General features: G+C 44.6%; 2 protein-coding genes across 2 annotated transcripts; both read right to left on the bottom strand.

The window, feature by feature from the left end:
- Nucleotides 1–1,176: 1,176 nt before the first annotated feature.
- On the bottom strand, nucleotides 1,177–19,790 carry LOC118772188 (GTPase IMAP family member 8-like). The gene is made up of 6 exons (XM_036520488.1): nucleotides 19,733–19,790; nucleotides 18,748–19,455; nucleotides 15,936–16,643; nucleotides 8,102–8,797; nucleotides 2,101–2,859; nucleotides 1,177–1,412 (listed from the first exon to the last, which is right to left on the bottom strand). The coding sequence occupies exons 1-6, from the start codon at nucleotides 19,761–19,763 to the stop codon at nucleotides 1,177–1,179; spliced, it is 3,138 nt and encodes a 1,045-aa protein (XP_036376381.1). The 5' UTR covers nucleotides 19,764–19,790.
- A 757-nt stretch (nucleotides 19,791–20,547) lies between these two features.
- On the bottom strand, nucleotides 20,548–23,313 carry LOC118772178 (uncharacterized protein K02A2.6-like). Its single transcript, XM_036520476.1, has one exon. It carries the CDS (start codon nucleotides 23,311–23,313, stop codon nucleotides 20,548–20,550), a length of 2,766 nt encoding a protein of 921 aa, XP_036376369.1.
- Nucleotides 23,314–25,032: the final 1,719 nt, after the last annotated feature.

Below are 25,032 nucleotides of genomic sequence, written 5' to 3'. Positions count from 1 at the left end.
CAGCTCTTTTGTTGCTCAGTATAAATCTAGAGCTCTTAAAGACTATTTGAAGTGGTTTGTAAGATCCTTGCAACAGTTTCTGGGATGTCCTTTCTGGGCTCCTGTAGATTTTCTCTTCATCACAGGCTTTTCTCTGGGCTGATGTTGAGCCACTTCATACCGATGACTACAGACTGGAATGGTGCTTAACACTGGGAGATCTTGAGGCTCCTAGAGTAACTTCTCATTTTGGAAATACTACCTTTAAGCAGCACTAAGCACATTATGAGATATCATCACAATACCAAATATTATTTATTTCTACATTTAGCGATGTACAAGCAGTATACATTTGTTTTCAAAAGTCCTCTCTCAGGGTAAAAATTATTATCAATAACAAGCAATGATCAGGAAATCAGCCGTTTTGATGCAGAGCTCATTAGAATGTATTTTCATTCTATAGGATACAGACTAACAAAGACAGGTAAGGAGGGCAGCAGTGCTTTGGGAAAAGGTATACAGATATTAAAATGGTACTCTTTCAGCTAAAGGAAAACTCATAATAAAATTTTGGCTTTGGCTTTTAATGTGAAATGTTAAAAACAGAACAAAGAAAAATGTTTTGAACTGTGCTGGTACACAATCTCAATAAATGCTTTTTAATCCTTGCATCTCAAAAAGTTGTACCTTGGTTTCTTTTAGACCATGGTTTTAACTTTAATTTCAAATGTACCATTTTCACTATTTATAGGGTGACCATAGGTCCTCTTTTTCCTGGATATGTCCTCGTTTTGGGCCGCATGTTTTAGGTCCAAAAACGAGGACATGTCTGGGAAAAAGAGGATGTATGGTCCCCCAACTATTTAAAATGATAAGATACAACATTTTTTATTAGATTACAGATTAATTTTTACAAACATTGATAAAGTTACTGCATTTAGCATGAAAATATTTATCAATTGTTCTTACATTTTAATTAAGTGCCATTTTTAACACTATCAAAATATGAAAATCTATATACACAATAAAAATAACTAGCAAAACAATGTGTTGAAGCAATTTACACTCTCTGTTCAAGGTAAAATGTATTGGGTTGGTGGTGGGGGGTCACAGTTCATGTTGTTTTTAAGTTTTTGTATTCTACAGGTTATGTAGTAGTTACAAAGTCTACCACATGGTGGCAGTGTAGAGCTGTGTTTAGTTTGTGTCACCCTCCAGAGTGTCAGCATCACTGTCCTCTTCTGGTCTCATCTGGTCAGACATCCCTGTCTCACTCAGTACAGAGCTCCCTGTTCGGTATCCAGATGATGCTGAGCTCTCTGGCTGATTCTTTCTCAGCCACCATGACACCTTCCCTCTGACCCGTTCATGAGCCAATTCTGCATCCCACACAGAGCTGCCTGCTTCAGAGGGGGCTGGAGTCCCTCCACTCACTGTAACACAACAACAACAAAAAACCCTGTTACACTGTGAGTCATAATGTACTGCATTCACTGAGACAATGAGGGATTATATTCCTGATTAAATGGAGAAAATTGACAGGAAATTCATTGTCCATTGTGGCTCTCTTTATTCTCAGATCTTCCATTTGAGGTTTTGAAAGTTAGCAACACTCCATACTCTCATCTTTTATTTACAATAAGCGTGCATGAGCCTATGCTCAGCACACCGCTCTATTCACAGATTTCTCCACCCTCAGGAATGTTAAGATGTTCTGCAGATTCAAGGGTCTCAGCTGCACTCTAATGCACTGATACCTGTATGGGGCATTTCTTACAGGGAATAATCCAAAATGTCATCTTCACTCAGAAAATTAAGTGTATGATATCGCAATGTGTTTTCCCATATGGTATTTAATGATTGCTTTTCTCAATGGAGCTGTATTCCCATCATTTTCACACAAAGGAAAGAGTGTGATATATACATTGGATTAGTGATATACAGGTAAACCTTTGAAACTGTTTAGAAAAGTGTGCATCAAACAAACCAGTTACAGTTTAAATAGTTATACATTGTTTTATTGTTTAGTAAGCACAAAATGCGGTAGGGGTGATCAGGCTGTTGATGTACAGATAAACTGCAAAATGTTGTATATATACCCAGATAAACACCCAAACTCACAAGAAGGGGGACACTCCATGCTGCCCCTCCTCTTCCTGACTGGCAGAGTGGATCCCTCTGTCTCTGAGTCGACCACCAACTTCGACATCCTCTCTATCAGCTCCTCCTCTCTTCTCCTCCATTCCTCCTCAAGCTTCTTTATCAAGCTTAATTCACTTCCTTCTCTGATTTCTTCTATAGTGAAGTAACCGCCCCTGTTTCTGGCCACCATCTCCTCTATCTTCTCCAGCAGCTCTGTGACCTGAGTGCCATCACCCCTGTTCTCATTGTTGAGAACATGATACCTGTTCCCACATTTCTCTACAAGCCACTGGAGGGCCTTCCCTTCAGCCTCAATGTGCTGCTCTATGGTTGTGTCTCCCAGCCAGTCTCCCCTGGTGAACAGCACTATAGTGTGTCTCCACACTCTCTCACTGAGAAGCTCCAGGTGTTCCTCCACTGATCTCCTGTGTCCTCCTGTGAATGATGAGCTCACATTAATGACCAAGAAGAGAGTGTGGGGTCCTGGGGGACACAGAGACACACTGCGCACAATCTCCTGTTTATCCAGCTCTGGACTGTCCCGTACAGAATAATCAGTCCACCAGCCTGGTGTGTCAATCACAGTGATCTGCCTCCCAGCTACTTCACCCTGTCTCTTCACACACTGTGCAGTTCTTCCAGACTCAAACTCCTCTCTGCCCAGGATGGTGTTTCCTGCTGAACTCTTCCCAGCACATCTCCCTCCCAGCAGCACAATCCTCAGCTCTGAGAGATATTGTTTGTCTCCTGTCAGAGAGAAACAACATAAGTTTTTTCCTCATGAGGCTTATTATTATATTGACATTTCAAAATTGTAAATCATAAGTGAGTGGGTGTACATTACACCATATGTGTGAGTGTGAGTGTCTTTGTGTATCTCCAGTGCAGAATGCTGTCCTGCCTTGCACCCTGTGCCTACACGATTCAGCTGTGACTCACTTCTGCCCTCTAGAGGATATAGTGGTTACTGAGCATGGAAGGGTTTAAGAGAGCATATCATAGAGAGTTAACATCATTTCTTCCAGTAAAATGTCTGTATTACATTCTTAAAATGTAAGAACGTCAAGCCTTTTCAAGAGGTTTGCGGTTCAGATAGAGAAAACACAGATTTAAATAAAATTGGAGAATCTTAAAAGCAGTTGTTGCATTACAACACAACCTCACAACTGTTTTTTTTTCAAGAGCTCAGCCTCTAGTGGAGTGACCCACAGCTGTTCTCTATGTCTCCCCAGTTCACAGTGAGTGAGGTGCTGTTCATGTGTCTGTAAAAGAGTTTCTGTACCTCAGTATACAGCACGAAGGAAAAGCAGGAAGAGAAAGAGCAGATAAAAGATTTTGTAAACCTTTTGTATTAAAGCAGTAGCTGACACCTCAGTATTGTTTATGAAAATTCTTCCAACACAAAAATTAAAAAATCCAGATGCAAATTAAGAAATATGTATGTATTTTATTAATGATTTCTCTATGTGTGTATGTGTGTGTTTGTGTATCAAAGACTGGTGTTCTGCACTGCATGTGGTCCCACTTTGGATGCTCTGCCTACAACACTCAGTTCTGGCTCACTGCTGCCCTCTACAGGGTAACATAGTTACTGAAGATGGATGGGTGGGGTTAAATCAGAGATTTAATGTCACATATTTTTAGTTACTGCAAAAAGGATGCCACATAGGAGCCACAAGAGAAGCTCAGTCTCATGAAAGTGCTGGTGGCCATTCACTGTTACCCACATCTAACTAAACACTGGCAAAATTCAAAAATATACTCAAAACAACATAGTATCTCAACGTTTTCTTTCTAAGACCTCATATATGCCACCAGTGCCGTCCCACCCCCAGCTGGTCTCTCTGTCTCCCCAGTTCACAGTGAGGGAGGGGGCTGTTCATCCCTCTGTAACAGAGAGAGTCCAGGCTGCCCTCACACTCAGGGCTCTGATCAGTGTCTTTCAACAGAGGCTGATCTGAACACAGTGAGTGTTTAAATTGAACAGCAGGGCCTCCCTGGGGTGTCTGTGCTGTAACTGTGTAGGACACAGACACTCAGGGCTGATGCTCCTGGGGCCAGAGTCTCTGTACCTCAGTATACAGCACAGTGGAAAATCAGGAGAAATGACAAACAGATATACGATTATGTGAATCTGCAGTATTCAGTAGTAAGTTGCACTTCATAATTAAACTGTGAACAGAGTATGGAATCGTAGTGCTTAAAACCTGTCAACATTTTACGATACAAATTAAGATTTAGTATAACAGAGAAAATTAACCCACCTTTGAACAGAGCTCTGAGAGTCTTCCTCTGTTCCTGCACCTTCATCAGCCTCTGTTTCACTCTTTCTTCCACTGCCCTCCTCTTCTCTTCCACCTCCTGTAAGAGCATTCTGTCCATTTCATAGTGACAGCCACCATGTCCTGCCACCATCTCCTCTATCTTCTCCAGCAGTTCTGTGACCTGAGTGCCATCATCCCTGTTCTCATTGTTGAGAACATGATACCTGTTCCCACATTTCTCTACAAACCACTGGAGGGCCTTCCCTTCAGCCTCAATGTGCTGCTCTATGGTTGTGTCTCCCAGCCAGTCTCCCCTGGTGAACAGCACTATAGTGTGTCTCCACACTCTCTCAGTGAGAAGCTCCAGATGTTCCTCCACTGATCTCCTGTGTGTCTCTGTGAATGATTTGCTCACATCAATACCCAAGAAGAGAGCATAGGGTCCTGGGGGACACAGAGACACACTGCGCACAATCTCCTGTTTATCCAGCTCTGAAGTTTCTGTTGCAGAATAACTGATCCACCAGCCTGGTGTGTCGATCACAGTGAGCTGCCTCCCAGCTACTTCAGCCTGTCTCTTCACACACTGTGAAGTTCTTATTCCAGACTCAAACTCCTCTCTGCCCAGGATGGTGTTTCCTGCTGAACTCTTCCCAACACATCTCCCCCCCAGCAGCACAATCCTCAGCTCTGAGAGACAATGTTCCTCTCCTGTTAGAGAGAAAGAACATTGTTTATTCCTCATCAGGAGTGTTAAAATACACTCAGCTCCTAGATGAGCTCCTCTCTGTAAGTGTGGAGCAGTGTTGTACAGTAGAGAATTCATGATTAACACTGTGGACTTCAGCCAGGAGGGCTGTGCATTTATGCACTATATGGACAAAAGTATTTGGATGCCTGACCATTACACCAACAGGGACTGTGATGACATTGTATTCAAATACATATACTTTAATATGGAGTTGGTCCCCCTTTTGCAGCTTCCACTCTTCTTGGAAGGCTTTCCACAAGATTTTGGAGTGTTTCTGTGGCAATTTGTGCCCATTCATTCTATAGAGCATTTATGAGGTCAGGCACTGATGTTGGACGAGAAGGCCTGGCTCGCAATCTCCGTTCCAGTTCATCCCAAAGGTGCTCGATGGGGTTGAGGTCAGGGCTTGTGGGGGCCAGTCAAGTTCCTCCACACCGAACTCATCAATCCATGTCTTTATAGTCCTTGCTTTGTGCACTGGGGCACAGTCATGTTGGAATAGAAAAGGGCCTTCCCCAAACTGTTGCCACAAAGTTGGAAGCATAGTATTGTCCAAAATGTCTTGGTATGCTGAAGCATTAAGATTGCCCTTCACTGGAGATAAGGGGCATAGCCCAAACCCTGAAAAACGGCCCCATACCATTATCCCTCCTCCACCAAACTTCACAGTTGGCACAATGCAGTCAGGCAGGTAACGTTCTCCTGGCATCCGCCAAACCCAGACTCGCCCATCTGACTGCCAAACAGAGAAGTGTGATTAGTCACTCCACAGAACACGTTTCCACTGCTCCACAGTCCAGTGTCGGTGTGCTTTACTCCACTCCATCCGATGCTTGGCATTGGACTTGGTGATGTGAAGCTTGCATGCAGCTGCTCGGCCATGGAAACCCATTCCATGAAGCTCCCGCCGCACAGGTTTTGTGCTTACAATAATGCCAGTGGAAGTTCAGAACTCTTCAGCTATGGAATCAGCAGAGCGTTGGTGACTTTTACGCACCACGTGCCTTAGCAGTCGTTTACCCTGCTCTGTGATTTTACGTGGTCTTCCGCTTCGTGGCTGAGTTGCTGTTGTTCCTAAATGCTTCCACTTTGTAATAATATCACTTACAGCTGACCGTGGAATATCCAGCAGGGTTGAAATTTCATGAACCGTCTTATTGCAAAGGTGGCATCCTATCACAGTACCACGCTTGAAGTCACTGAGCTCTTCAGAATGACCCATTTTGTATCACAAATGTTTGCAAATGGAGACTGCATGGCTAGGTCCTTGATTTTATACACCTGTGGCAACAGGTCTGATTGAAACACCTGAATTCAATAATTAACAGGTGTGGCCAAATACTTTTGTCCATATAGTGTATCTACAAAAGAAGATTACCTTAGTATAAGAGGGGGATGATTATGCCATTGATATTTCTAATTACTAAATGAGCTCCCTAATGAGTTGTTTTATAATTTTATTGTTACTGTGTGTTTGACTTTCCTTTGTATGTGTATGTATTCAGTAAAGCTTTTGTCCTGACTTGCACCCATTGCCTGCAGAATCCTTCACTGGCTCACTGCTGCCCTCTGTAGGACAGATGCTGCTACAGCTGCTACTGAGACAGGACAGGTCACTGATTACACATCACAGAAAATTGACATATTTACTTCAGTGAAATGCATGTATCATGTTACCTGAATGTACAAATGTCGAGTCTTTTTGAGAAGTTGGCTGTTCAGATAGAAAATTACCCAGATTAAACTAAGCTTGTGCCATATTTGTCGCAATAATTTCATTCCTTGACAATGCAAAAAATTGTTGTGGCTTTCTGTCAGAGCTCAGATATCTCTTTACTATACCATTTAGATACCTTGCCCAGATTTAACCAAAATTGGGGCATAGTGATTACAATAACTGCATTGCATATATTTTTGAGGTTTTCTTTAAGATGCTTCTCTAGTGCAGCAGCCTCCAGCTGTTCTCTCTGTCTCCCCAGTTCACAGTGAGTAGGGGAGGCTGTTCATCCCTCTGTAACAGAGAGTCCAGACTGCTCTCACACTCAGGGCTCTGATCAGTGTCTCTCATTAAAGGCTGTTATAAACACAGTGAGTGGTTAAAGTGAACAGCAGGGCCTCCCTGGAGTGTCTGTACTGTAACTGTGTAGGACACAGACACTCAGGGCTGATACTCCAGGAATCAGAGTTTCTGTGCCTCAGTATACAGCACAATAGAAAAGCAGGAGAAAAAATTAAATATATGTACAGATCTGCAAAACTCCAGTGCACAGCTGAAAGGTTTAAAAAGTAAAACATAATGCAACCGTTTTAAAAACTCATTTGTTCCTGTCTCTATCAAAATTTTTAAACAATGCTGCATGGATTGTGCAACAGTCTTGGTGTTCTATTATGGGTGTGTGCAACATGTGTTACACATAATATGCAATGTATTTTATCATGGGGTGTGTGCAATATTTTGTTATGTGCATTCTACTATTGTGATTGGCAAAGCTGGTGCTGTTCTATTTATATGTAGTTTATTTTATTGTAACTGTGAAGGCATTTTATGTGCGCAGCATTGAGTCCAAGACAAATTTCCCTAAGTGGACAATAAAGTATATCGTATCATATCGTATAAATCATATATCCATATATCAAACTGAAAATTCACCCACAATTGAAAAGAGCTCTGAGTTTCTGTACCTCAGTATATATCTCAAATTAAAAGCACACGAAAAGAACAACAAATATATGTCTCTGGAAACATTTGGTGGTAAATAAAACTTCATACTGCTCGTAAATAGTCATGGTTAGTATGTCAGTGTATTGGAGGATTGCATTCGCCACGGACCCCCACTCCTGCATGAGTCATTGCAGTGTGACACAATAATGTCCAATCGGCAACTCAAAAAGGAGGGGTGAATAGGGGAAAATTTATAGTTCAATTTTAGTTTGAAAAAAATTAACCTGCCTTTGAAAACTGCTCTGAGGGACTTCCTCTGTTCCTGCACCTTCATTAGCCTCTGTTTCACTCTTTCTTCCACTGCCCTCCTCTTCTCTTCCACCTCCTGTAAGAGCATTCTGTCCATTTCATAGTGACAGCCACCATGTCCTGCGACCATCTCCTCTATCTTCTCCAGCAGCTCTGTGACCTGAGTGCCATCACCCCTGTTCTCATTGTTGAGAACATGATACCTGTTCCCACATTTCTCTACAAGCCACTGGAGGGCCTTCCCTTCAGCCTCAATGTGCTGCTCAATGGTTGTGTCTCCCAGCCAGTCTCCGCTTGTGAACAGCACTATAGTGTGTCTCCAGACTCTCTCACTGAGAAGCTCCAGGTGTTCCTCCACTGCTCTCCTGTATGTCTCTGTGAATGATGAGCTCACATTAATGACCAGGAAGAGAGCGTGGGGTCCTGGGGGACACAGAGACACACTGCGCACAATCTCCTGTTTATCCAGCTCTGAAGTGCTCTTTACAGTATGATTCCTCCACCAGCCTGGTGTGTCAATCACAGTGAGCTGCCTCCCAGCTACTTCACCCTGTCTCTTCACACACTGTGCAGTTCTTATTCCAGACTCAAACTCCTCTCTGCCCAGGATGGTGTTTCCTGCTGAACTCTTCCCAGCACATCTCCCTCCCAGCAGCACAATCCTCAGCTCTGAGAGACAATGTTCCTCTCCTGTAAGAGAGAAAGAACATCATTTATTCTTCATCAGGAGTGATAAAATACATTCAGCTCTGAGATGAGCTGCTCTCTCATGGAGTGTGTGTGTGTGTGTGTGTGGGGGGGGGGGGGGGGGGGGGTAATGATGACATTCACATTACGCAATACGTATGTTGGCTTTCCAGATGCAGCTGCTTTGTTGTAATTAGCGTCAGTACGGCATAGTAGTAAGTAGGGCTTGTCAATAAAAGGTTAATAGTTCTAGCTGGAGCACTGCTAGCATACCCCTGAGCAAGGTACCTAACCCACAATTGCTTCAGTAAATATCCTGTTGTATAAGTGGATAAAATAGTCACTCTAGATAAGAGCACCTGCTAAATGACAGTAATGTAATTGTGAGAGCAGTTTGTGTGGCCTTTATGGCATTTTTATATTTAGCTGCTAATAACCGGAAGGATTCCATTGACATCTTAATTTAATCCATCAGGTTTTATTCATTCTAATAAAAAACCAAAACATTTAATTAGGGCATTTTGCGGTGCAGCATTCCAAACATACATTATGAATTTTACTTATGAAAACAGAAAATAAATTGTCAACATTCTTGTCAGTAGGCTATGATGACAGAATTTATTTGCATGCAGATGCCTCTACTTAAAAACCTCTTACTATAGTTTATCACAGTGCCCACAGACCACTACAAATAGCAGATTTCACACACATCAGCTCATACCTTGCCTGGCCAGGTATTGAAACTTGGTCATGCAGTGCTTCTAATATAGTTCACTCCTTATATGGCTATTTGCTTGTGTTGTTGTCAGGGCTCCCGCCCCCTAGCTGTTGTGTTTTTGTTTTTCCCTGTCCATGTGCCTTTGTTTTCCTTGTGTTCTAGCCCTGCCCCGCTCTCCGCCCTGTCTCTGCGCACCTGATCATCTCCACCTGCCTGCCTGCACACCTGCTTCCCATCACCTCATCAGCCCAGCCCTATATCTACCCTGCTTGTCTCTGTGTTGTTTGCCAGATCGTTTCAGTGTTTCTGCCTGTCTCGTTTCCCGCCTGTTTACCCTGTTTGGATTTTGCTGGTTTTTGCCTCGCCTGTTCCTCGACTTCGTTTTTGCCTGCCCTTCTGTCCTGATTGCCTGATCTGCCTGCCTTCAAGGTTTGACCCTGCCTGTTTCTGTTTTTGATCCCTGTTTTGCCCTTGGACTGCTTACCTGGTATTTTGACCCTGCCTGTTTTTGGACTGCCTGCTTGTTTGAGGATTCTGCTAATAAACGCCTGTAATTGGAGCACTCGTGGTCCGCGTCTGAGTCCGTGCCTGAGTCCTAACCGTTGTACTCTGCCTCACTTGTAAGTTGCTTTGGATAAAAGTTTCTGCCAAACGAATAAATGTAAACGTCTGTAATTTTACCAGTATTTTTCTTTTAATTTCATTTCCTCTGTATATACAGTGCCTCCAGAAAGTAATCACCCAGTGAGTATTTTTGCTGTGTTGCAAATTTTAAGTATATTAGAATGGGATTTTTCTGCTCCTTTTGAAGTGACACTTTACAGAACTAAAATGAAATAAAGTATTTAGATATCTTCAGAATTATTTAAAAAATAAAAACTTGAAAACTGCCTAACTGATAAGTATTCACCCCCTAGAATGAATACTTAGTGCATTGTCCTTTTTATAGCTTTGAGTTGTCTCAGATATGTTTCTGTGAAAATTTTTATTTTATGTTCCTTATTGTACACAGGGCTCCCCTGTAAAAGAGTACTTGGTTCTCAAGGGGACCTCCCCTGTCAAAAGTAAGGTTAAAAAAAATTAGGTTTCAAAAGGCAGAGCGCTTTGCCTTGCATAGTTGTGTGATGGGTTGCGGTGAACAATTTACCCAGTATGTGGCTTTTAAAGAAACATTTTTATGAGAGCACTTTTGGCCAGTTTCACAATCTTCTGATCAGAGGAAATGCAGAACCTCTATGTGCAACAAACTTCCATTTTAAGATGACAAACAGAAGCTCTAAGTAAAAACCCTGACAGCATCAACACAAGGTTTGGCTTGGGTGGGTCATTCTGTTTTGACTGTGCCAGTAGGTAGCTGCCACAGCCAGATGAACCCCACGTGTCTGCTACTAATGAAATGACTCAGTGATTTAACTAAGCAAGGTAATATTGCTGTAATCAGAAAGCGCATCTCAATAAAGGATACTAAGAAGCTGTTTCATGCATTTGTTTCATTAGAGCTGGATTACTGTAATCCCCTATAATCTGACTGCCTCACTGTCTCATTTAAGAGCCTCCAACTGGTGCTAAATGCAGCTGCAACAATGACTGAAAAATTAGTCCCATCCTAGTGGGGCTTCCTGTTACACACAGGACAGATTTTAATATTCTTGTACTAGCATCTCAAGCCTTACATGGATTTGTACCTTCCTCCCTCAAGGTGACCATCTTCATATGATCCATTTTTAAACCTAAATGAAAAGATTTTCATCATTCTCATTTTACTTTATGATTATATGTGTCGTATGTTTAAAACTAAGAAATAACTGTATTTTTATATTGGGATTAAATACATTGTTGCTATTTTTATTGATGTGCATTATTTCCAGAAACTGAAACATATTCAAATGCTAATGCACCTTCAACCTAATATATGCATATAATATCTAAACATCTAATCCAGCATTTTCAGAAAGTTACAAAGTCAAAAAAACATTATGAACTGCATAATTTTGCAGGCACTACTATTTGTCACACACTGGTGCATGTATATATTAATTAGTACTGCCACATGCATATAGACATGTGATTATTGTCTAGGCATAGATATGTGATTATTGTTTTCCCCAAGACCAAAAGAGAATTTTTAAATAATTGAAAACTGAATGAAAAACTAATAAAAATGGCTGGATGTGTGGGACAAATGGACAGTTTTGATATCTTGGTGGAGGATTGGGCTACATACATCATGAGATTTGAACAGTATTGCTTGTCTAATGACATTAAAATTTTTTTTAAAAAGTTGTGGTATTGCTCATCAGAATGGGGGTGAATGGGGGTGAGAACCTACAACTTGTTAAGTTTGACAGCAGCAGAAAAGATGTTCAGGGAAATTGTGTTACAGATGCATTTGAATCCAAAACTACTGGTCATTACCAGACGTTTTCACTTCTGTATGGATGTCGTTCTCTCAATGGATACTTCTGCTAAAGCCACAGTTGAGTTGCAGCATAAAGTGAACTGTGACAAAAAGTTTCAAACATACAAAAAGAGAAATACAAATGTGCATGAAGTGAATGAAACTGATTTACATTCAGATTCCAGTGAAGAGGATTTAGCTTGCATTGAACTCTTCTCACTCAAAGAAGCTGACAGCTGAATTATCTGGGTCACACCAGGGGTTGAAGGGGTGTCATGGAGCTGGACCCTGGGTCTGCTTTATCAGTGATATCCCACAAATACTACAGTGAACATTTTTCTCGCTTAAAAGCTGTAGCCTACCCCCGTGATCTTAAAAACATACACAGGTGATAAAATAGCTTCAATAGAAAAAAAAAAACAGAGTTAGTGGTAACACTAATTGAAAGCCACACACTTTGTCTCTATATGTCATTCAAGGGGGGGGACACCCCTTTTTTGGATGTGTTTAGCTTAACTGGCAATCCATTAAAACAGTGCAAGCCACAGTGAGACAAATTAATCATTACACAACTGAAAGATTGAATCATCTGCTTTCCCAGTCAACACCGGTTTTCCAGGATGGCATTGGTACTCTCAACAAATGCGTGTGCAGATTGCACTAAAGGAGGATGCCACACCTAAGTTTTACAGGATTTTTCAGGTACCATAGTCCCTCTTCCCAAAGCTGGAGATGGAGCTTCAGAGGTTGGAAAATGAAGATGTCCTTTCAAAAGTAGACTGATCTGACCGGGCAACGCCTGTAGTGCCTGTAGTGAAAAGCAGTGGTCCTATACACCTCTGTAGTGACTTAACAGTGCAGAGCAGTACCCCTTACCACACATAGAGGACATCTTCACCACTTAAAGACACCATTGAGTACTGTGGCCACACAATTGACAAATGGGACTGCAAAGAAAAGACTGAGGCTGCTCTGAAAGCTCTGAAAGGCCACAGCATGTATCCCAATTGCACTATGTAGGGGATATGGACACATTTGCAACCAAACCAAGTTTATTACAATTCTTACTCTTAGCATCTCCAAAGTTTATGGTATATGGGCCTGGCCATCTGGTAAGGAGAGGATTGTGCTACATGGCCCCTCACCATTATCAGGCCATAAAACACTATGCAACTTGTAAAGGGACTTGCAGTACTCTTGATTTAAGATAAACACAAACATCCCGGCGTAGCCATGCATGCACGGTACATAATGCCTCTGAGGTACCTGGCACTTCAAAATGGAGCTCCAACAGGGGTCACCCAGAGGTTACTGGAGATTCACAGGTCTTTGTCACACAGCATCTACATGGGCTCCCATTGTCCAATCAGATGGCATGGCAATTGGAGGCACAAGTTTTCTACCAGTAACGGCACTCTGTGCACATGTGGAGTATAACCTTTTAACTCTTTCGCATGTAACTTATTTTATGCTATGTAGCCCGCATGTTACGGTACATGGTTTGTTATGTTTGCATTAGCATTATGAAGCTTCTCATAGTTTTCACCACCACATTTGCTATATTTTTATAACATTAAATCACTGTTTCCTCAAAGCTAAAATTAGCTAGAATTTTTCCAATCTAGTGTTCTAATCGCACCGTTTTTACCGTATGCGCTAAAGGGCTAATCACACCAGTGTGACTGTACACGCGAAAGGGTCAAGTGACCTGTAAGTGCAGCGAGGACAATGTCCTTGGGTCCTCTTAGTTCCTCTTTGATGGCCTCACATCTGTGATATTTCACTCAGCTAGCTCTGGAAGGAGAAGACTCCTCAACCACAGATGCACCCCGCATTCTGAACTTACCTTCAGCTCTGGATGACCAAGGTCTTTCCAACACTCTGTCCTAAATCCACAACTGGCTCTTATCCAGAGAGACTTATATCAAGTACAGGCTTTTTTTTTTAACAATGTTATCCATTTATACAGCTGGGTATTTACTAAGGCAATTCTGGGTTAAGTAAATTGCCCAAGGGTACAGCAGTAGTGTCTGTATAGGGAATCAAACCTGCAACCTTTTGGTTACAAGTTCTGCTCCTTAACCACTATGGTACTCTGTTGCCCCAATAAATGCATATATAAACGCATCCTTGGAGAACGAAATGACCCAGCATAAAGTTGGAGGCTGTCAGTAAAGACAGCTCTCATTGACATCTCTCTTTGTCATTCCCCAGTGTCAACCATATTTCTATGTGGCAAATGAAGCCAGAAGACCTAGCTGCAGGAAATATGTAGAATTTTTTCTTTCGCACAAGTGTAGCCCAACACAAAGTTAGTGGCTGTCAGTGAAGACAGCTCTTATGGATGTGAAGATGACCACATCTCTTCAACACCCCCATGTCCCTCCAGTGGTAGACCTGGATGCCGCATTTGTTTCCCCTGACCTGTGCACCGCGTTGTCCAGGATGCAAACCTATTCTCTGATGACATTTGGGCAATGCATCTCCCCTGCGCATCTCTCTCTGTCTTCTGTGAGAAGCCCAGAAGCCTTGGGTGGAAAACAGAGTGTAGCCTTCCTAGTAGGCCTTCAACAAATTAGCTGCTATCCCCTCCAGATTAATGGACTGGCCCTCCTGAATAAGTGAATACTGTTGTTTAAGAGGAATGGCAACTATCCTCGCTAAATGACTGGTGCCTCTATGAGGATAGTGATATTCCGTATATAGACAGCACCCTGTCTGAGGACAGGCATGACTGCTACATAATTGGTGCCTCATGTGAGGTTAGGGATGTCTGCTACAGCTCTTTTCTGAGTCTAGTAAATTCTAAATATAGCACATATGGGCCTAGGTTTTTACCAAACCTCTCGACTGTTCTGTACCCTTTGAACAGGTTGCTGCAATAGGAAAGCAAATGTTGGTCCATTCAAAGAGGCAAAGTTACTGGTTATACTGGACAATGTTATTATTACTATGACCCTAACTTACTTCTCAGCTTCATCTGTGATGCGTCATATGGAATCAGAGCAGTGTTGTCTTAGAAAACAGCAGATGGCATAGAGTAGCAAATCACAATCTATGTCACAATTCACATCTATGTCTTTAACACTAGCAGAGTGCAGCTATGCACAAATTGACACAGTGGACCTAAGTCTAAGTCTTCATTTCACAAATGTGCGTTGTTCCTTGGCGCGCACAAATATACCATTGAGTTTAGGGGAACGAAACAACATGAGAACGCCGATGAAGCTTCACGACACACGCTAGTGTCATCCAATTCAGAAGACTCAAAGGAGCTAGTGGACATGTTTCATGCGACTAAGGTGGAGCCATTACCTGTTACTAGTGCTGAAATCAAATGAGAAACAGGTCATGACCATACCTTGTCAATAGTGAGTGAACTGACAGTGAGGGCTGGCCAACCAAAGGGGACCCACTGTCAACAGATTACTCTGCTCAACATGACCAGTCTTCAGTGAGTCAGGGCTGCATCATGAAGGGCATGAGGGTTGTCGTCCCTCCTAAGTTTCTCTTAAATGTGCTGGAAGTGCTCTATGAATGGAACTTGAGGGTGGCAAAGATGAAGAGTATTGCAGCTATGTCTGATGGCCCAGCATTGACCACCTATTGGAAGACTTAGCCAGGACATGGAGCAGATTTCAATACTCAAAAGCAACCACAGACTGTACCTTTATACACATGGAAGTGGCTCACTCTACCATGCCAGTGAGTTAACATTGACTATGCTGAAACCTTACTTGGCAAAATATGAAAAATCAATCTGTAAAATTAATAATGGATAGGATTTGGTGATGTTGCCTAATTACATTCTGTAGTAACTGTGTAGGGTACACTGAGGGCTGGGGTATTTGTACCTCAGTATAGACTGCAATGAAAATTCTGTTGAAAACGGACAAAAATGTTTCTGTGAACACATTAAATTAAGAGGAACATTATCTCACAATAAAAACAGTATTAAAGGGATTTAAAATTTCTATTTGACGTTAAGTAATTGAAATTTAGTATTAAGAAGAGAATTAACCCACCTTTGAAAAGTGCTCTGAGAATCTTCCTCTGTTCTTGCACCTTCATCAGCCTCTGTTTCGCTCTTTCTTCCACTGCCCTCCTCTTCTCTTCCACCTCCTGTAAGAGCATTCTGTCCATTTCATAGTGACAGCCACCATGTCCTGCCACCATCTCCTCTATCTTCTCCAGCAGCTCTGTGACCTGAGTGACATCGGCCCTCTTCTCATTGTTGATAACATGATACTTGTTCCCACATTTCTCTACAAGCCACTGGAGGGCCTTCCCTTCAGTCTCAATGTGCTGCTCAATGGTTGTGTCTCCCAGCCAGTCTCCCATAGTGAACAGCACTATAGTGTGTCTCCACACTCTCTCACTGAGAAGCTCCAGGTGTTCCTCCACTGCTCTCCCGTATGTCTCTGTGAATGATGAGCTCACATCAATGACCAGGAAGAGAGCGTGGGGTCCCGGGGGACACAGAGACACACTGCACACAATCTCCTGTTTATCCAGCTCTGGAGTGTCCTTTGCAGAATAATTCCTCCACCAGCCTGGTGTGTCAATCACAGTGACCTGTCTCCCAGCTACTTCATCCTGTCTCTTCACACACTGTGCAGTTCTTATTCCAGACTCAAACTCCTCTCTGCCCAGGATGGTGTTTCCTGCTGAACTCTTTCCAGCATATCTCCACCCCAGCAGCACAATCCTCAGCTCGGAGAGATGGTGTTCCTCTCCTGTCAGAGAAAGAAAACACAATTAACCTGCATCAGGAGTATTTACACACATTCAGCTCTGAGATGAGTTGCTCTCTGTAAATGTGGAGTGGTATTGGATAGTAGTGAAGTAATGGGGGGTAATGATGACCATCACATAAGTAGTGCAGACGTTGTCCTTCCAAATGTTGCTGCTTTCTCCTGATTATGAGATCTGTTTGTATGTTCTATACACCGATGAGCCAAAACAGTATGACCACTCACAGGTGAACCGAATAACATTGATCATCTCCAAACAAGGGCACATGTCAAGGTCTGGGTAGATTAAATGGTAAGCGAACAATCAGTTCTCGTAGTCAACGGGTTGGATGCAGGAGAAATGGGCAGGAGTAAAGACTCGAGTGACTTTGACAAGGGCCAAAGTGTTATGGCCAGACGACTGGGTCAGAGCATCTCTGAAACAAGACTTGTGGGGTGCTCCCGGTCAGCAGTTGTGAGTACCTACTGACAGTGGTCCGAGGAGGGACAAACCACAAACCGGCGACAGGGTGTTGGGCGCCCAAGGCTCATTAATGTGCGAGGGCAACGAAGACTATCCCGTCTGGTCCGAACCGACAGAAGGTCTACTGTGGCACAAGTCACAGAAAATTTTAATGATGGTTAAGGGAGGAATGTGTTACAACACACAGTGCATCGCCCCCTGCTGCATATGGGGCTGTGTAGCCACAGACCGGTCAGAGTGCCCATGATGACCCCCATCCACTGTCAAAAGTGTCTTCAATGGGCATGCGAGCGTCGGAACTGGACCTTGGAGCAGTGGAAGAAGGTCACTTGGTCTGATGAGTCCCGTTTTCTTTTAGATCACGTGGATAGCTGTGTACGTGTGCGCCGTTTACCTGGGGAACTGCTGGCACCAGGATGCACTGTGGGAAGATGACAAGCCAGTGGAGGGAGTGTGATGCTCTGGGCAATGTTCTGCTGGGAAACCCTGGGTCCAGCCATTCATGTGGACGTCAATTTGACACGTGCCACCTACCTAAACATTGTTACAGACCAGGTATACCCCTTCATGGCGATGGTATTCCCTGATGGCAGTGGCCTCTTTCAGCAGGATAATGTGCCCTGCCACACTGCACACATTGTTCGGGAATGGTTTGAGGAACATGAAGTGTTCAAGGTGTTGTCCTGGCCTCCAAATTCTCCAGATCTCAATCCGATTGAGCATCTGTGGGATGTGCTGGACCGACAAGTCCGATCCATGGTGGCTCCACCTCACAACTTACAGGACTTGAAGGATCTGCTGCTAATGTTTTGGTGCCAGATACCACATGACACCTTCAGGGGTCTTGTAGAGTCCATGCCTCGGCAGGTCGGCGCTGTTTTGGCAGCACACAGAGGACCAACAGCATATTAGGCAGGTGGTCATAATGTTTTGGCTCATTGGTGTAAGTAGGCATTTTTAGTTTCAAGTGCTAATAGCTGAAAAACAAATGCTTTATTTCATATAAAATCATTCTGAAATTGTATAAAATACAGCATGCAATAAAATTGTTTTTTAAAAATGTCACGACACAACATTCTGAAAGCCGCAATTGATTTTCACCTTTAAGAAAGTCAAAATAAAAAATGACATGCTAGTCGTTTTGAACACAAAGTCAGATGTATGCTGATTTAAAATTTAAATGAATTTCCCCTTGACAGATTTTACACTGTTGTGATGATGAGGGGGTTTATTTTACAATGCCAATGCATGTTCCGCTTCTTCTCAAATAAACTGTAAAATCCAGCAAAAAACACCGACAAGGCTCTTCCCAATGATGGAGGAAAGATGCATAAGCTTGTGGTTATTTCAGTCACTCAGAATCAGGAGGCTGTTAGCTGGCTTAAAAAGAAGACAAGTTTAAAGCTGTTTAATGCTAATTTGCATTCAAAATGTAAATACATAAATGCATAAATAAATAAATGTATAAATAAAGAAATAAATAAATGCAAATATAATAATGTAGAAATAAATGAAAATGATTTATTTACGCATTTGTTGTCAACATTTATTTATATATTTATTCATTCATTTATTTACTTTTAAATAAGTCGGCTATCATTAAACTGAAAATGAACCCACCTTTAAAAAGTGCTCTGAGAACGTTCCTCTGTTCCTGCACCTTCATCAGCCTCTGTTTTGCTCTTTCTTCCACTGCCCTCCTCTTTTCTTCCACCTCCTGTAAGAGCATTCTGTCCATTTCATAGTGACAGCCACCATGTCCTGCCACCATCTCCTCTATCTTCTCCAGCAGCTCTCTGACCTGAGTGCCATCAGCCCTGTTCTTATTGTTGAGAACATGATACCTGTTCCCACATTTCTCTACAAGCCACTGGAGGGCCTTCCCTTCAGCCTCAATGTGCTGCTCAATGGTTGTGTCTCCCAGCCAGTCTCCCTTGGTAAACAGCACTATAGTGTGTCTCCAGACTCTCCCACTGAGAAGCTCCAGGTGTTCCTCTACTGATCTCCTTTCCATCTCTCTCACTGATGTGCTCATATCAGTGACCAGTAAGAGAGTGTAGGGTCCCGGAGAACACAGAGAAACACTGCGCGTTATCTCTTGTTTATCCAGCTCTGAAGTATCCTTCACAGACATGTGACACCAGCCTGGTGTGTCGATCACAGTGAGCTGCCTCCCAGCTACTTCACCCTGTCTCTTCACACACTGTGCAGTTCTTATTCCAGACACAAACTCCTCTCTGCCCAGGATGGTATTTCCTGCTGAACTCTTCCCAGCACATCTCCATCCCAGCAGCACAATCCTCAGTTCTGAGAGATGGTGTTCCTCCCCTGTCAGATATAACACAAGTCGTGCCTTATCAGGGTTTTTAGCAAACACACAAGCCTAACAGTCAAAAACTCAACTCTGACAGTAGCTCAGTGAAGGATCAATACACTAGTGTTTGTATTGATGAGTACTAGCATCTTTGGAGTAGTGAGTATTAGAACTGTAAAGCACTTGAAACAAGTTAGCAATTGTTTTACTGACATTGATAATAATAAATGACAATATTTTCACACATGATTTTAAGATGTGTTTTGAGTCAGATAGAAACAAAGGACTCACTCTGAAGGGAGGTCATGCCACCAGCTGCCATCTCTGTCCCTTTCTGTTCCTATCTTAGTCCACAAAGTCCTCTCCTTTCTCTGTAATAATAATAACAACAATAATAATCATAATTGCATGCAAGCAAGTAATAATCCTTAATTTCATAGCTGAGAGATTTCATTGCTAATTTTTTTCTTTTGCTTTCTCGCCTCATTGTTACTATCCCATGCTCTCATACAGAAGTAGAAATGAATGCAATCCTCTGATATGCTCACTTTTTTACACTACAAGTCCTACAGTGTAAACAACAACACATGGGATCTCGGAGATGTCGAGGCTTTGGTAAACTTACTCCTAGCCTCTGATCCAGGATCAGTTTCTGATTTTCACCTTAAAATGGTTAAGGCTGGGATTGGGGATGAGAAATCTGACCCCTATATTCCAAGGCTTGTTACAGTCAAACCCAAATTCAAATAGCATCCAGTTATCCATGGCAGCTGTTCTCTACTCAACCCTTCCCCACCTCCACCTCCTACTTTTACAGCTAACAGTTTTGCATCCCACTTTGAGACTAAAGTGAAACACTTAGTTCCAGCTGGTTTCACTACCAACCTACTGGCTCTTTCAGCATTCTCAGCTGTTTCTAATACACACTTTCTGTTATGTTAAGAACGACTCGGGCACAGAGAGTTCAAGTTGGAGTGTCCTCCATTTAATCACTCACACAACTAACTCACATGACTGACATTGCGTGCAACGTCATACGTAAACCAGAGAACACTGCATTGCCATGGCAATGGCAAACATCACATTCCCCCCCCCCTCACAGGAAACTAAGTGTGAAAGACTGCCTCAAAGTCATCGAAGCGTCCAGGCCGTGCATGCGCCCGAGCTGGACGACCCTCTGGTTCAGTGGCAGGCTCAGGGGTCGTGAGTTCAGGGGCTATGGCTCCAGGCTGGACTGGAGGTGTGGGGCCATCCGGGTTTGTGCTGGGATCTGTCCAGGGGCCATCCTGTGGGGCTGATGTGGCTGTTACAGGGGCCATACTTTCACTAAGCCCAACAGGAGCCTGGACCCTGCGCAGGTGGCTGGAATGCCAGCGGGTGCCATCTGTAAGGCTGTAAGTAGCTGGGCCGAGTCGTTGGCTGACCTGGACAGGATGTGACCAGAAAGACTGCAATTTATTCTCGCGTAGTGGTCGGCGAATCCTGACCCAGTCATGGACTGCGATGGTAGGAGACCGAGCTCGCCGTCTCCCGTCAAACCGAGTCTTCATCTGGTTCTGACGTGCATCCACCTTTTCTTGGATCGGGTGAGCTGGAGTCTGGGCCAGGGCAGGGCGAAGTCTATCCAGAGGCAACTGGAGCTCTCGTCCCAGCATGAGGGAAGCAGGAGAGACTCCAGTTGTGGCGTGTGGGGTGGCACGATAATGTAACAATGTCTGCAGTAGGCTGGCGCTGAATGTGCACCCTTGAGCAAGGTGAACCCTGATTCCGTTCTTCAGAGACTGATTCAGCCGTTCCACCCCCCCATTGGCAGAGGGGTTATAGAAAGCTGTGCGGATATGGTGAATCCCTTTCTCTTTCAGGTAGGAGGTCAGTTCACATGAAACCATTTGAGGCCCATTATCAGTGGTGATTTTCTTGGGCAAACCCCAACGGGCAAATAAAGAGTCCAGAATGTCAATTAGCACTTTGGCTGTCACTGAGCCGGCTGGTGTCACCTCTGGCCACTTAGAGTGAAGGTCGTAGATCACAACCAGAAAACGCTGATGGTGTGGCACGCCATGCAGCTCACCACAGACATCGAGCTGTAGATGCTCCCAGGGTTTGGACGGCCAGGTCAAAGGTTGCATGGGTGGCGGCGGGGCTGGGGCCCTGGTCTTGCCACTGAGGAGACAGGCGGTGCAGTCCTTGACCAGGGTCTCAATGTCCCTGTCGATCCCAGGCCACCACACTGTGTCCCGACATCGTTGTTTGAGCCTGACTATGCCCAAGTGGCCCTCGTGCGCCATAGCAAGGACACGCGCACGCAGGGAACTTGGGACCACAGTACAGAGCCCCCTGGCAACACAGGTGTCATTCCAGCATGCAAGCTGCTCCCGGATCCTGAAGTAGGGTGTTAGCTCATCCGGCACCGTTTTTGGCCAGCCTTGCCTGATGTATGTTGATACTGAGGAAAGGACAGGGTCGGCTGCTGAGGCATCCTGCAGCTCACGCAGCGACACAGTTTCCTGGAGTGGTGTATGGAGCAGCTGTATGATGTCATTTTCTGCTTGCTCGCGGCCAGGGACTAAGACCTGAGATGTGGGCGGGGCGGGGACTGACCGGGACAGCAGGTCTGCTACCACGTTGTCACGTCCAGGCGTAAACTGCAGGCGGTAGTTGTATTGCAGTAAGCGGTCAGCCCAACGGTGCAACCGTAGTGGCCTGTGGCCAGTGCCTGATGTGGCCAGAAGGGCAGTGAGTGCCTGATGATCAGTCCTCAGTGTGAATTCGCGGCCATACAAATACATGTGCCAGCGCTCACAGGCCCACAGGCACGCCAGCGCTTCTCGTTCCCCCACAGAGTAGCGTTGTTCTGTAGGGGTGAGGGCTCGGGAGGCGAAAGCGACAGGCCTTTCTGTACCTCCCTGGACCTGGGACAGCACAGCACCAATGGCTATGGCTGAGGCGTTGCATGTGACCAGAGTGGGGCTGGCTAGGTCGAAATGTGCCAGGACCGGTGGTGTTGTGAGCTGCATCTTCAGGCGTTGCACGGCATCAGAACAAGCTGGTGCCAAGACCCAGGGCTCATTGTGTTTCAATAGTCTGTGCAGCGGCGCAGTCGTCTCGCAGTACTGCGGCACAAACCTGAGATAGTACGCCGTCATTCCCAGGAAAGAAGCAATCTGAGCTGGTGACGTGGGCTCTGGGACTTGCTGGATGGCCTCTGTGTTAGAGAGGAGCGGGCTTATGCCCTCAGCAGAGAGGCGGAACCCCACATACTCGATAGTCGAGGCCCCGAAGACACACTTTTCTCCATTAAGTGTGAGGTGGTGTTTAGCTAATGCTGCGAAAACTCTCTGGAGCCATTCATCATGCACCGCAGTGGTGGAGCCATGGACTACTATGTCATCCAAAAATACAGCCACGCCTGAAATCCCAGCCAGGATGGAGGCCATTATTTTCTGAAAACAGCTTGGAGCTGAACTAAGGCCAAAAGCCATGCGTTTGTAGCGAAAAGCCCCTTTATGCGCAATGAACGCAGTCAGGTTGCGGCTATCTGGGTGTAAAGGCACCTGGAGGTAGCCCTGGCGCAGGTCCAGTTTGGAAAAGACTGTAGACCCATAAAACTGGGCGGTGAGCTCCTCAGTTGTTGGCAAGGGGTAGCAGTCGGGTATTATGGCCCTGTTCACGGACCTCAGGTCTACACAGATGCGCAGGCCCCCACTCTTTTTCTTTGCCACAACTAAATTAGATATCCATGGTGAGGCATTCACCTGCTCAATTATGTCCTCATCTAGCAGACGCTGCAGCTCAGCTGTGATGTCATCACGTAGGGCTAGCGGGGAGCGACGGAGTGGCTGCATCACTGGTGTGACGTTACGGTCTACCATGGGTTGGTGAGCAAAAGCAGTGAGACAGCCCAACCCACCGAACAGGCCAGGCCATTGTTCCTGCCATGTGGAGGCGACAGTGTGAATCTCTGAGCCTGTTGTGTCGAGCAGAGTGAATCCGAGGCCACTGAAAAGGTCTAGACCAAGTAAGTTGGCACCATGGCGGGATACGTGGAATGTGAATAGTGGCAGGGTCTTGTCCCCATAGCACACTGGAAGTCTGACAGAACCGACAATGTCGATTTTAGAATTCCCATAGCCATGCAACGTGGTGGAGGCTGGATCCAGTGGCTTATGAGAGAAGAACCTTTTCCAGGTTGACCAGTTCAACTTTGTGAAAATGGTTAAGCTTCCCACAGCTGGCGCAGGTCTTCCCCCGTGCAGGACAAGCTTGCGCTCTAGAATTGTGTGAGAGGGAACCACAGTTACCACATGGCTGTCTGGGGCGCTCGCGTGGTTGTGAAGCTACTTGCACACAATCTGAACTGGCAGTTTGCTTGGCAGAGGAAGTTTGGGGCTGTAATTCGTCTGCTGTTGCTGACGGTGATGGGGCGGACACTGACAGATTTGCCGCGCATTGGAGAGCAGATTCAACTTGTAGCGCTATTTTCACCGCCTGAGCCAGTGTCAAGTCGTCATTCTCCAAAAGCAGTTTGTCTCTAATTTTATCACAGTTCGTATCACGTATCATTTCGTCTTGCAGTGACTTAAACTTGCACGAACTAGCTAAGCCTCGTAGATCAGCCACATATTGGGAGACAGACTCACCAGACCGTTGGTGTCTGCGCCAGAACATTACGCGACGGAGAAGGGCACTCTGCGGGGCCGCGAAGTGGTCTCTGAGCTGTTTCACAGCCTTGTCGTATTTGGTGGATTTCGCGAAAGTTCCGAAGACTCGCTGACCCACCGTTCCGAGACAGTGCAGCAGCAGCGCACGTTTTCTCCCGTCCGTAACATTGTCCAAGCCTGCAGCTAGAAGATAGGTTTCGAAGGCAGCAAACCACCGCAACCACGGCGCGGGTGGTTCCCCAGGTAAAGCAAGGAAAGGAGGAGGTGGTGGCAAAGAGTAGTCAGCCATCCTCGTCGCCAAATGTTATGTTAAGAACGACTCGGGCACAGAGAGCTCAAGTTGGAGTGTCCTCCATTTAATCACTCACACAACTAACTCACATGACTGACATTGCGTGCAACGTCATACGTAAACCAGAGAACACTGCATTGCCATGGCAATGGCAAACATAACACTTTCTACAACTTCTAATGGTCTGAAGGCTAACTATGCCTTCTCTGGACCTCATACCCTCTCCCCTGCTACAAGACCCCATACCTGCTCTACTTCCATTGAACTCTTCCTTGGTAAATTCCTCCTTGACCTTTGGCTGAATTCTCACTGCCTTTAAACATGCACAGTTGAAACCAATAATTAAGAAACCAACCTCACACCCACAAATGTAAATGTAAATCTCTAGTCCAAAACTGCCAACCTGTCACTGTCTCCTAATTTCTCTGAAGAAATCCTTCATAGAGTCCTTTGGAACAGCTTGTATCCACCCGGCTAACACATTTTCTGACTCAGCATAACTTACTTGATCATACTGAGTCTGATTTCAAAGCTGATCACTCAATCAAAACTGTTTTCTACTCTGTGAAGTTAGTCCTCTGTGCCAGTTCCACTGTGTGGCATTCTGCACAGTTGACCATCAGGTCCTATTAGTCACA

Source organism: Megalops cyprinoides, chromosome 2 (genome assembly GCF_013368585.1).
Source record: "Megalops cyprinoides isolate fMegCyp1 chromosome 2, fMegCyp1.pri, whole genome shotgun sequence".
NCBI classification, from domain to species: Eukaryota; Metazoa; Chordata; class Actinopteri; order Elopiformes; family Megalopidae; genus Megalops; species Megalops cyprinoides.
This window is presented reverse-complemented; position numbering and strand designations above follow the sequence as displayed.

What these genes read in the sequence shown, in the direction of transcription:
- LOC118772178 (XM_036520476.1), bottom strand. Translation starts at nt 23,313, where the DNA reads ATGGTAGACCGTAACGTCACACCAGTGATGCAGCCACTCCGTCGCTCC.
- LOC118772188 (XM_036520488.1), bottom strand. Translation starts at nt 19,763, where the DNA reads ATGGCAGCTGGTGGCATGACCTCCCTTCAGA. An exon ending in TGGCATGACCTCCCTTCAGA is followed by an intron (nt 19,456 to 19,732) that starts GTGAGTCCTTTG and finishes TATATCTGACAG; the next exon opens with GGGAGGAACACCATCTCTCA. An exon ending in TCTCAGAGCACTTTTCAAAG is followed by an intron (nt 8,798 to 15,935) that starts GTGGGTTAATTC and finishes TCTCTCTTACAG; the next exon opens with GAGAGGAACATTGTCTCTCA.